Source organism: Amia ocellicauda, chromosome 12 (assembly GCF_036373705.1).
Source record: "Amia ocellicauda isolate fAmiCal2 chromosome 12, fAmiCal2.hap1, whole genome shotgun sequence".
Classification (NCBI taxonomy): Eukaryota; Metazoa; Chordata; class Actinopteri; order Amiiformes; family Amiidae; genus Amia; species Amia ocellicauda.
The window spans coordinates 399,495-411,979 of NC_089861.1; the positions used below are offsets into that span (position 1 = coordinate 399,495).

General features: G+C 48.3%; 1 protein-coding gene across 1 annotated transcript; it reads left to right on the plus strand.

Moving 5' to 3' along the window:
• The first annotated feature begins 8,869 nt into the window (after positions 1 to 8,869).
• Positions 8,870 to 12,161, plus strand: sfrp2 (secreted frizzled-related protein 2). Its single transcript, XM_066717988.1, has 3 exons — positions 8,870 to 9,628; positions 10,062 to 10,142; positions 10,823 to 12,161. Exons 1-3 carry the CDS (start codon positions 9,127 to 9,129, stop codon positions 11,125 to 11,127), a joined length of 888 nt encoding a protein of 295 aa, XP_066574085.1. The 5' UTR covers positions 8,870 to 9,126; the 3' UTR covers positions 11,128 to 12,161.
• The last annotated feature ends 324 nt before the right edge of the window (positions 12,162 to 12,485 follow it).

The window sequence follows — 12,485 nt, forward strand, 5'->3', positions numbered from 1 at the left end:
TATGTTTCTGTCACTCCTACAACATCATAGTCACACGACAGCACTGTGGCTTCCAAGTCTAACATCTTGTTTCTTATACTCCTGGCATTGAGGTACAAACATTTCAGGACTTTCCTACTAGCAGTTTCCCTTGGTTTTCTTTCCTTAGTGGAACATCTCCCATTGTCAGAGCTCCCTGCCCCCCTGGTTCCTAGTTTAAATGATTCTCAATTACTCTGCACATATGCTCACCCAATGCATTATCCCCCCTTCTGTTTAGATGTAGACCGTCTGGTTTGTACAGGTCCCATCTATCCCAGAAGAAAGACCAATGCTCCATAAACCTAAACCCCTCTTCCCTACACCAAGCTTTCAACCACGTGTTAAACTTTCTAATCTCTGCCTGTCTCCCTGACCTGGCACATGGTACTAGAAGTATTTCACAGAAAACTACCGTGGAGGTTCTGCTCTTTAGTTTTGTTCCTAACTCTTTAAATTTGTCTTGCAGAACCTCTGTCCTACCTTTTCCTATGTCATTGGTTCCAATGTGGACCATGACCAGAGGATTCCCCCCGGCTTTGGCCAGTAGCCTGTCTACTAGTTTAGGGAGATCTGCAACCTGAGCACCAGGCAGGCAAGATACCATGCTGGTCTCCTTATCACTAGAACACACTGTGTGATCTACGCCTCAAGAATTGAGTCTCCTACTATAACTACCTCCCTGTTCTGGGGGGAGTGGGCAACATGGTGCTCTGGTGCTCAACTGCCCCCCCATCACCTTCTGAGACATCACTGTCCAACTCGGTGTCCAGCAGTTGGAACCTGTTGGGCAATTCAAGCTCTTGGGGTGTCTCTAGGGGTTGTGCGCGCCCTTTTCGGCGGTTACGACCTACTGTAACCCAGCAGTTCTCTACACTGTCCTGCTCTAAGGTCTCAACTCTCCTAGGTTTTGGCTGCACACCATCTCTCTCATGGGCTGATTGACCAATTCTTCTATATCACTAATACAGCGCAGATCGACAAGCTGAACCTCAAGATCACAAACCTTGATCTCAAGGATTTCAACCTGCCGACAACGTTCACAAATGAAGCCTTTTTGGATGAGTTCATCCAGGAAGGCAATCTTTCTGCAAACCTGACACTGTAGTGGCCACATGCTTCTAAATGTTACTTTTTTTGGTTTGTTTCTTTATACTTCTCTTGATTCCTGCTGCTAGTAAACTGCCTAACTTTTGTCAGCGAGAAACAGCACAGCTCTTTCTCAACAGCTGCTTTAAGTAGCTTTTGTCTACCTACCCCCAATTCACACCTAATTGGCCCCACGCTCCTCCTGCAACAGAATTCCTGCTAGTCCTAGACAGAAACTCCCTTCTCCAACCTGTTTACTTTCACCAACTCAGCAGCTGAACTGAATTGACTTCAATTTAGGCAAACTACAGACAATGCTAACTTCAATGTAAGGCAAACTTAAAACAAAATGAGCAGTGCTAAGACTGGTCTGAAACTAGTCAAACAACAAGATGGCTGCCTCTCACCTGTACTCTCCTGTGTCTCTCTGTGGCGACTTGTAAATACTTCTGTTTTTCGAGTGGCCTGTACAATACTCTGTACTCTGCACGTACAATACTCTTCCAGCCCTTTTCTAAAATGAGTTACGCGCTGAGTTGCACTGAAACCCGAACTGAGCTTCTGCAGGTCAGAAGGCTGCAGTAACGCTTCCTCAGTCCGTAACAATGAAGTGTGAGTGATCATATTAACAGGTGCTTGGAGAAGTGTCAATTGTCCCATTCAGGTGAATAAGAAACGCCAAAGAGCTCTGTCCCTCAGTGCTGAACTGATGGAGACATCATGCAAGTCTCAATAGAGGAGATAGTTGTCTAACAATAGTTGTCTAACAGTGTGCAGAGAAGAGGAAGGGAGCGACAAGTCTTTTCAAAGTCAATAAATCTTTGACCTGAAGGCACTTAAGATTACACTGTGCCTGTCAGCTCTGCAGTCATCAGCTGCCCTAATCAGGAGATAATTGGACTGCAGGCTACAGGTGTGAATAGTGAGGGTGGGGAATTGGGCAGCACCTGCAGCCACTGCAATTATGTGTGTTTTTTTTCCCGCCCAACCCATATAAGAGGCTTTGTTATTCACCAAAGGGATAGAGAAGAAGCAAACATTACTGAAGACAGGGTGTGAATTGGTGTCTTTTGTGGTTCTATTGTTGGAAGAGAGAGTAGTTGCACTTTTTGACAAGCTGTTAAGGTTTCATTAGTCTTGTGATCTTCCCCAGCCTTGGCTCATCAGCGTAAAATGAATATAAAATAAAACAAAGAGCCGCCACTCATTTGCTCCTGTGTTTGCCTCCATTGTGTCCTTCCCTGGAAACTGTGCCTGCAGTGGGATCGATCACAATCTAGAGGGAGTCAACAGCCCTCTATTTTTTCACCTTTTGTTGCCTTATAGCCTGGAATACAGACGCAGTAAAATTGTTGTTTTTTTCCATTTTTCTACACATTGAATATCCTTTGGAGGACAGTCAAGATGATGACTAAGAAGTGCTCGTTGTTTGGCACCATCAAGACATTTGCAAGAGCTGCAGGCTTTTATGGCCAACACCGGTCACAGTGTGCATGTGACAGCAATATCCCAGCACTGCACACATCTGGACTGTATGGGAGGGTGGCAAGAAGGAAGCCATTACTTAAGAAAGACCCAAAAAACACTTGGGAAATTGTGTAGCCATGTGGCATCACCCAAAGAACACGTCCCTGCTGTGAAGCCTGGCGGTGCAGCGTCAGGATATGGGGATCTTTCTCAGCGGAAAGGACTGGGGCACTTATAGTCAGGATAGAAGGGAAACTGGATGGAGCAAAGTATAGAAAAGTCCTTGAGGAAAACCTGCTGCCTTCTGCAAGAAAGCTGAGACTGGGATGGAAGTTTGCCTTTCAGCAGGACATTGACCAAAAGCACACGGCCAGAGCTACACAAGCAACTTGACCACTTGAACAGTTTTGTAAAGAAGAATTGTCAAATATTGCTAAATCGAGGTGTGCAGAGACCGATCCCAACAGACTCACGGCTGCAATTGCTGTAAACTGTGCTTCCCCAAGTATTAACTAATCCAATTAAGATATTTCACTCCAGTATTTTAAATATACTGTATATATTTTTTTCACAATTATTTTTCCCTTTAACAATGTGGAGTACAATGGAAAAAAGCATTTAAACGCATGAAACTCTGAGACTGACAGCAAAATGTGAATAAGTTCAAGGTGCTGTAGACTTTCTATAGGCACTGATTATGTGTGTGTGTGTATATATATACAGTATTTAAATAGTAAAAATATTGTTTAAATTGTTTTACTATATGTTTACTATACATAATGTGCTTCAATAACAAGGACATTTTTTAGACCATGAAAGTCTAAATGTAATTAATGTAAATACCTCCAGACCGTTTGATCTGTTCTCATGCAAGTTTCAAGTTTACTTCTGGACCAAAGTAGTTCTCCTAAAAATTATAGTATACTTTGCTATTTTCCAAACACTATATGTAAGAACATAAGGAAGTTTACAAATGAGAGGAGGCCATTCGCCCCATTGTGATTCTTGAGCTTTTGCCCTATTGCCGTACAACTGCTTTCACAGAGCTGTAGAGAGAGAGGGAGCCGCCGTGTGTCGGGCTGCTGTTGTGTCCGTCGTGTTGGACAGGATTGTGAATGTTGCCCTGCGTTCCGTTCGAAGCTTTACATGCGGAGTAAAATGCCGGCTTAGAAAAATAAATTGATAAAAATGAAGAACTGGCCCTGAAGAACACATCTGATTAATATCGTTCATTATTCACCTCTTAGTCTTGTAACAGTACATGATTATGCTGCCAGAAACCAGACTGAACATATGGAGTCAATCATGTATGTATATCTGCACTCCCCGGGTTGTAGCCATGTAACCACCGTGCTGCGTTACAACAGCACACGCCCGGGGGCCGGAGAGAAAGCATGCGCTGTCACTCAGAGCGATCTTTTTGTTGTCGCTGTTCTCATCGTCTTAGATCTTTTCTTCACTCTCTCTGCAATGGCAATAAGCACACAACGCAGCCTTGGCACACACACACAACCTCCACTTGTGGGTAGCCGGGCTCTTTCCAGTTTTATCACTCTGACCACAGCTTCATGGCTCCGCTCAGCGAAGTCCAGGGGGGAAAACTAAATGTAACCAGAGTAACAACAGCACATTTCACAGCGCACAATCTCCCGATCTCAACCTGTAGGTCCAGGAAACTCAATCTGCTATTAGTTTTCCAAAGTAGATGTCTGTGGTTTTATAAACCCCCTGAGCATTGCTATATTACAGACAAACACCAAATATTATCCTTCAAGTGCATTTTTCTATGCAGGGTCATTGACGTTATTTCAAGGAACAGCTTCACAAGACTGCTGTCTGGTAAAACCATGTTGAATTCTCCGCAGTGCAGACAAAAGAAACCTGCTTTCGTTTCTGCAACCATTTTGTTGCCGTTCCCTCTGTCGGGGTCCTCCACATTCCTCACATCTTTAACTGCAATACACAAACATATGCGTGACGATTCTGTTTTCTAATCACGGTTTTGCTCCGTAAAACTAATGAGAAATAGAGTTTATGGCTTTGGAAAGAAATGAACTCGGCAACAAACGGAGCGATGATGGTGCAAGTCCGAGGCCAGCATGTTTACTGTTTCAGGATTGTGTCATAACTTCCTCGATAATAGAAACACCGCAGAACAACTACAAACAGATGAGGCAGAGTCCGGGACCAGGGCCTGTATGTGCTGTGGAGGATCTCTCCCTACAGCAGCACACCTGACACAGCAAAGACAATCTCATCCATAAAACATCCCGGGGAAACGATATGAATAATAGTTTGTAGGATTCGTGTGGCGGCGGCTCAGTGCGGCGCAGGGCGGATTGCTGAGTGAAACTCAGAAAACAAAAAGACAAACTCAGAGGAATGTTTTACTTCTCTTCAGCTTGTTTTCAGTAGAAGTGGGAACGGATGGTGTTTCACACTTTGCTTATTTTCCTTGGACGGCTTCTGTTGGAACACATCTCACACGTTATAGTCCCAGTAAGACGGTCAGCTCTCTCCAGGGCAGGGCCGTGATGTTTGTCTCTTTTATGGCGAATGCAAGATGTGATTTTTAAAACCTACCTGTCTCTGTTTTTGAAACTCCTGATATCAGCCTTTTAAAATGGCCTGTGCCGTGTGTTTCCCAACATCCGAGAGCATGAACTCCTAGTAGTTGCTAATGATTTATGGTTGGGTGGGTTTTTTATGTCCAATGGTGTTTTGTTCCCAAATGATGTAACTGCAAATATTTTCTATAATAAGCGTATCAATGTGATGTGCTACGGATTATACGGATTATAACTATAATCTTTTTATCACCTTCCTGAGTGAATCATAAATCTGTCTGTAATAAGAACTAAAGTAGATATGTGTTATTTTTGTGAGGAAAAGAGAAAGGTTAATCCATAAAACTGAAAAGTTATAAAAATCGCATGTAAGATATTTATTAATATGATTTTGGGGAAGTTAATTTATTTAACTACTAATGATTATATAAAGAAAGAGGTCCCACTTTCTTGGATCTCTCTATAAACTAGAGTTAAGCCCCAGTGGTATTAAAACTCAGACAGGGTCCTCCGACTCTGCTGGTCAGAATAATGTCCAGATAAGAGTCACTACCTCAGTAACGCTTTCGGGAGGGACTCAGCCCGTTTGACAAGAAGCAGCGCACTCTCCGCGGGCCCTCGGGTGGACAGAACCGGTCCCCGGGCCGCAGACGCTGACAGACGAGGCCTGCGCTGCGAGGGAAGCCTGTTTATTTAATTTTGCTTGGCTCTGGTGTTTCACAGCTCAGTGGCTCCTGCAGGAATTGGCGCTGTTGAAAGACGCACACTAATGATGATAAACGATGAAAATGAAAGAAGCCATTAACCCGATACTGCAGCCCCCAAACATCGCGGTGCAGCCCATCCATATGCGGCGCGGCCGACACATCTGATGGACTCGGCGCGGCACAGGGCTCGGTCTGTTCGTGCCTCGAGTGGGACAGGTTAAAGGGGAGAGCGGTGTGCGCTGATGCAAAGCAGAGCATCCCCAAATAATGATGCAATGTATTTACTGCCCAAACCGAGCCCGCGCTCAGCTGGGTGGCCTGCGTCTCTGCTGGGGTTTATTTACAGGCATGGAGCGGGTCGGCTGAGGGTGAACCTTTCAAGAACAAACCATGCTTGAGCAGTCTCTGAACGGCTCCTGATTTTGAGATACAACCAAGACTAACAGAAAACAGGGTGAATGGATTTTTTCCCAGCCTAACAAGTATGTTTGTGTGTGTGAGGGAGTGTGTGTGTGTAGGAAATGATAGTGTTGCACTGCTGTGGAGATGCATGGGCACATCCTTACAACCCCATTCACAGAGTAAATGAGCTCCATCCCAGCTCTTCCAAACGAATTGTATTTTAACATTAGCCATTCTTACACAACACATCTAAGCATGTTTTCACTGCCAGCGAATGGGAAGAGTGTAAATGCACGGTTTGCCTCTCATGTACCTGACGACAGTGTACACACACACCTGTGGGGTAACATGTTTATGGGTTGGGTCCCCATTTATGAAATAAGTCGCTTCACTGGAGCATCTGAACTACCGCTGGCCGGTGCCCGTGAGTTTTAAACCACAACAAACTCTCAACTCTACCAGGGTCGGGGTCGGGGGGTGTTTGGCAGCTTCCCATGCCGGGTTTATTTACTCAGCTGTCTTTCTACATCGGTGTGAGTTTTTAAATATATCTGGAGTTATAATTCTGTAGCAAATATAAATTAACACCAGAGTAAAGAAAACACCAGATAAATAGTAGTGCATTATATTAGCGTTTAATTTCCCCGGCTGTTTGGCTTGGCACCGGGGACGCTGCTCGGGGACGGGCTCTGGTTTCTCTGCCGTGTTTCCGCTGCAGGGCTCTGCTCTCACAGGCACATTGTTCGGCCGGGATGCTCTGCTGAAAACGAGCCGGCTGTTGTGCTAAGAGGCTGTCGGGTCGTGACCCCTGCCCTCTATCCCACAGGGAAAACTGATAACCCGACCGGGGGCGAGGCGAGTTACAGACACAGGCCGTCGGGGGCAAGAACATTGTCAAGCCCTGTGATTAATTCTCCATCCAGGAGTCTTTTTAAACCAGCCTTATGCTATCAACTATTTCCCTGCATGGACTCATAGGCGTGCATCTGTATTCTCCAGCAAACGTCAATCACCGAACAACTATGGAGCAACTTAGAAAAGAAAGGGTCGTCTGGAGGAGAGGTTATCACCTCCACAACCCCATGGGAACAGACTTTTTTCTCTTAACTCACTAACCAACCCTCCACCAGGCAGCCACCAGTATCCCGGCACATGCTCACACACGCAGATCTGCCCCACGAGAACCAGCACCCAGAGACACTGTTAGAAAGCACTGTTACCCCCAGCAGATCTGCCGCAGCCCTGTGCCTGGATGTCTGAGACCGGGGCTTCATTAAGACGGATCACCAGCTCTCAGTGCCACAAAAGATAACGTCTCAAACTTCAGCCGCATTCAAGGGGCGCAGAGTGGTCCTTCTCTGCAGGTACATGGGAAAATGCAGGGAGCAGGGGCCGTAAATAGCTCATTAGTTTCATTCTCAATTAAGCGTGAAACTCCCTTTGTTTACCCGCGTGAACACGTGCAGGGGGTTGGGGGGCACAAGAGGAGCTCATTATAAATCAGACTCGGAGACATGCCTACACAAAGACAGGGCAGATCAGTGCGTTGGAGGTTTAATAAGGTTACCCATTCCTAAGTTGCTCTAGCTACGAATATCAATAGACAGTTACTCTGACACATCTGAGTTGGCACAGGAATGGAAGACACTGACTGTTCACAATAACACCATGAACACCAGGTTCAGTTGGTTGCAGTAATTGTGAAGTCAAGAGCTAGAAAAACAACACGACCCTTTTAAATGTATTTATTTATTTTCTTTTGCATTGAGCATTGTGCCAAGGTCTGGGCACTGAGAGGCTATTATCCAGACAGCAGATGGATTCCTACTTTCCCACAGAAACGTGCTTAAGACATTATGCCCCCAGCCTACTGAATATAATGCAGTGTTTGATCACGTATGTGTATGATTGTGTTTTACAAGGTGCTCACAAGTCAGTTATTGCTTTTATTGAGATTTTAACATCACCTGAATGGTTGAGTTGCGGGGGCCCAATGTATCTCCACGTGAGAACATATCAACAGTGGTGAAACAACCTCGTTGCCCGCTGTCCTATACACTGGAGATGTGCGAGATTGATCAGAAATCAGACTCTCTCAGTATGTCGCTCGACCCACGCCTTATTCGGCTACTTCTCCTGTGTTTTGTGAACACATAGTTTGTGATCTTAACTCTGTTGATCCAAATACCATCTGTTCCCCGTCATTAAGACATTCCTCATCCAGGCGACTTACAACTGCTATAGTATATCACATGCATTTAGACATACAGCTGGGTGTGTACTGGAGAGCCTGGGTGCAGTGCCTCCCTCAGGGGACCTCAGCAGTGCCCCCGCCTGGGACCCCTGCGCCCTGAGTGAGTGAGTGCGGGTGCGCCTCCAGCCCGGCGCTGCCCGGTGCGCTGATGTGCAGACAGGAGGTTAAGAAAACAAGGGCGAAGCATTTCCATGCTGCTGAAACGCACCCAGAACAAAACGGACGATGAAACCTTCAGCGCACAGCGTCACTGTGCTGGATCCCGGCAGCCTGCCCGAATTAAAGTGGACCAATCGATTGGGGGTCTTGCTAATGTAGCTCCTCCCTGCTTCCCTGACATGGACCAGCTTCCACAAACCCCTCCGCCGCAGCCTCCAGCAGCCAGAGTCAGGCGAGACCTGCGAGGACGGCAGTCAGAGAGCCCGGCTCACAGGACAGCGGCAGCGGCAGGTTTGCACCCGCGTCCCCGCACTCCGCCCGTGTTTGACCGCGCAGAGACCCGCACCGGCCCCGGCACATCAAGGCAGGCTTGCACCCGCGTCCCCGCACTCCGCCCGTGTTTTAAGCGTGCAGAGACCCGCCCCGGCCCCGGCAGGGCACAGCGGACCCGCACCCCCGCGCCATGACGTGCGTGGCGCTCGCGGCGCTCTGGGGCCTCGCGCTGCTGCCCGCGTGCGTGGCGGGGATCCACGGCATCTACGCGCTCGGCCCGCACGAGCCGCTGCACAGGCGCAGTAGCTGCAGGGCCATCCCCGCCACGCTGCGGCTGTGCCACGACATCGAGTACAGCGACATGCGGCTGCCCAACCTGCTGGGCCACGACACCATGCAGGAGGTGCTGCAGCAGGCGGCCTCCTGGATCCCGCTGGTGCAGAAGCAGTGCCACCCGGACACCCGCAAGTTCCTGTGCTCGCTGTTCGCGCCCGTGTGCCTGGACGACCTGGACGAGCCCATCCAGCCCTGCCGCTCCCTGTGCGAGGGCGTCCAGCGCGGCTGCGGGCCGGTCATGTCCGCCTTCGGCTTCCCCTGGCCGGAGATGCTGGACTGCGGCCGCTTCCCCCCCGACAACGACCTGTGCATCCCCCCCGCCGGCGGCGACGGCCCGGTCCCGGCCACCAGGGAAGGTGAGTCTCTCGGCAGCTCGGCGCGGTGGGGGGTGCTTATGGACAGCAGTCACAGCAGCTGATCTGCCACTGATACACGATCACATGGTGCACTGGATCGGTTGACTGAATCTGCTGTGCAGGCGAATCAAATGTCCAAACGCCTGTTGCGTTAGCTTGAACTGTAGCCTTCTCATGGGAGTAATGGTGTGCAGCACACCCTCTCGCTGTCATGTCCATCCATGCATCCGACAGGGATGCAAACACAAACACACTGTGGATTTCAGTAACATTGCTGCCTTGTATTCTTCAGTGATTAAGAGCATGTATAAGTGTGTGTTTAATCTGAGAGTAATGCACATTGTTGCGCCTGTACGGTTAAAGTGGAGTGTATAGGCTACACAATGCTGTGCGGTGCTGCATTTTGTTTAGACTTCTTGTCTTCCTCTTGCAGCGCCCAAGGTGTGCGAGGCTTGCAGAGACCGCGAAGAGAAGGACAACGAGATCCTTGACAACCTGTGTAAGAACGACTTCGGTGAGTGTCCGTCCTTGTGTCTTTGAGCATCTTTTATCCGACTTGTCGCTCCTGTGTGCTCATCCTTGTGGGACCCGGAGCCAGAGCCCGTCGCGCACTAATCGGTTGGTTCCAGACGGGGTGCATTGCATGTGCAGACACTTCAATCACAACACAGACATTCAAAAGCTTTAAACTACCAGCAGTGGGCAGTTGTGGAATCCATGTATAATCTACTAAAAACAAAGGGCACATATGTTACATACTTGTATTTCATGTTGACATTGTATTGTTGTTGTTTCTGTGGCCGTGGTGGCTGTTGTTGTTGTTGTGCATCTCCAGTGACTGGAGACAGCTGCACTTTCCGCTGTGCTCTCTACGTGGGTCCTTAGTTGGGTTGTTAAGTTATCCATCAAGTAATTAGCGCTGGCTGTCGAACCCCTGAATGGTGTGAAAGGTCAGTGTATAGCAGCCCACCGCCCGGCACAGCTGTCCCAGATGAGTCATCGTTCTGGTAGCTGCGGTACCTGAGGAAACACTGGGCAGCGCTCGGCCCTGTGAGCTCTCTCTCTCTCTCTCTCTCTCTCTCTGTCTCTCTCTCGCCCGGCGCCCCGCTGTGTTTTAAGGCCGGTGGTGCGGTGAACAATGGCACCGCTTCTCAATGAGTGACCTATTCCCTTGTTTCCTCCCCTCCCGCCCAGCGCTCAAGATAAAAGTGAAGGAGATCTCGTACATCAACGGCGACACCAAGATCATCCCGGAGACGAAGAGCAAAACCATCTACAAGCTGAACGGGGTGTCGGAGCGGGAGCTGAGGAAGACCGTGCTGTGGCTGAAGGACGGGCTGCAGTGCACCTGCGACGAGATGAACGACATCAACGCCGCCTACCTGGTGATGGGGCAGAAGCTGGAGGGCAACCTGGTCATCACCTCCCTGAAGAGGTGGCAGCGAGGGCAGCGCGAGTTCAAGAGGATCTCCCGCAGCATCCGCAAACTGCAGTGTTAATCCACCCCATTAACCAATTAACCCCGCTCGTTAACTCCGCCAGCGCCCCTGCGGTCATAATCGCGATTATCCCTCTGCACTTTCCGTAGCACGCGGCAGGCCTCCCAGCACACTTCTCACGTCGTAAAACCGCGCTTTTTCAGTCATTAAAGCTCTGCAAACACAATAGGACTCAACGCAGGGTCGAGCCCCCCCCAGTGTGACACCTCAGACCTGCGCAGTGAGAAACGTGCTCAGATTAAAGTAACGATCTGGTCGCAGCAAAATCACAGCTTGTGTAAATTGAATGTGTTTTCCAAGGCCGACAATTGTGAAGGAGAAAACGACAACCTGAGATATAGCTGGCTATGTTCTCATTAACGGAAACGAATTGCCCAGTTTTTTTGTGTTAAAAAATAAAGTTTTTGTATAACTGTAGCAACTTATAATGGATGTTTTGTAATCAATTCCGCCAAAAAAAAGAAAAATGAAAGATTGTATTATTTTTGTGAAAACTGTCCTGCTCTGTGTGAATCGCAGCCCCTGTACCGATCAAACTGCTCTGTATCGGTTTTCCCGCTGTCTGTATGTTGTATTTCTGAATTGTTACTCAGCTGTGTGACGCTGCAGTGCGTCTCTCGCACGCACCTGAAACGCACTGTTGGTTTGACTGTTTTTATACAAGCGCCATGTGTGTTGATATTCTGACTTTTGCATTTCTGAAATCCACGTGTGCCTGTAGTCTCTGGTCTGGGAGTTGTAAAATATTGCTTTTCTAGGTTACTCTGTAAATATTTCAGATAAGCATTTTATTCTTGTACATATGTTGAGAGCTGTACTGCGCTGGTGTGCTTCGTGGCGGTTGAGTACCCTGTGAGGAGCAGCGGCGAGGCTTCGCTCTATGTCGCCACGAGGCGGAGGTGGGGGTTCCTTAGACACGGCCTGGTGTTATTCGAACCCATGTGTATGTAGCCTTTGTTATATTTGACTTAAACGATACTTATTTTCTCTTGTTTTTTCAAATAAAGAATGACAAGCAAATGATAAAAACACAAGCGCACATGTATTTGACTGATCTCAGTGTCGTGTGAGCGTTCAGGGTCTTGTTAACGCTTTGTTGTGTTCACATCCCCGGCTGTCCATGGACATGAACGAGTCTTTGGCTGGACAACTGCAGCTCCACACGCATCAGTCAGACGTGGTCCAGCGCCAGAGCAGTTCTCCCTCAGACCTGTTTGCCGAAATGCATAGTTCTGTTTCTGCACTACCTAATGGGGACAGTAATCGATCCTGCACGGGGGGAAGTGTTTGTGTCTGTGCCCTGGTAGTGCTCTGTACCTGCCTGCCCATTTCTCACCATTATGGCCAGTGCCCCCCCA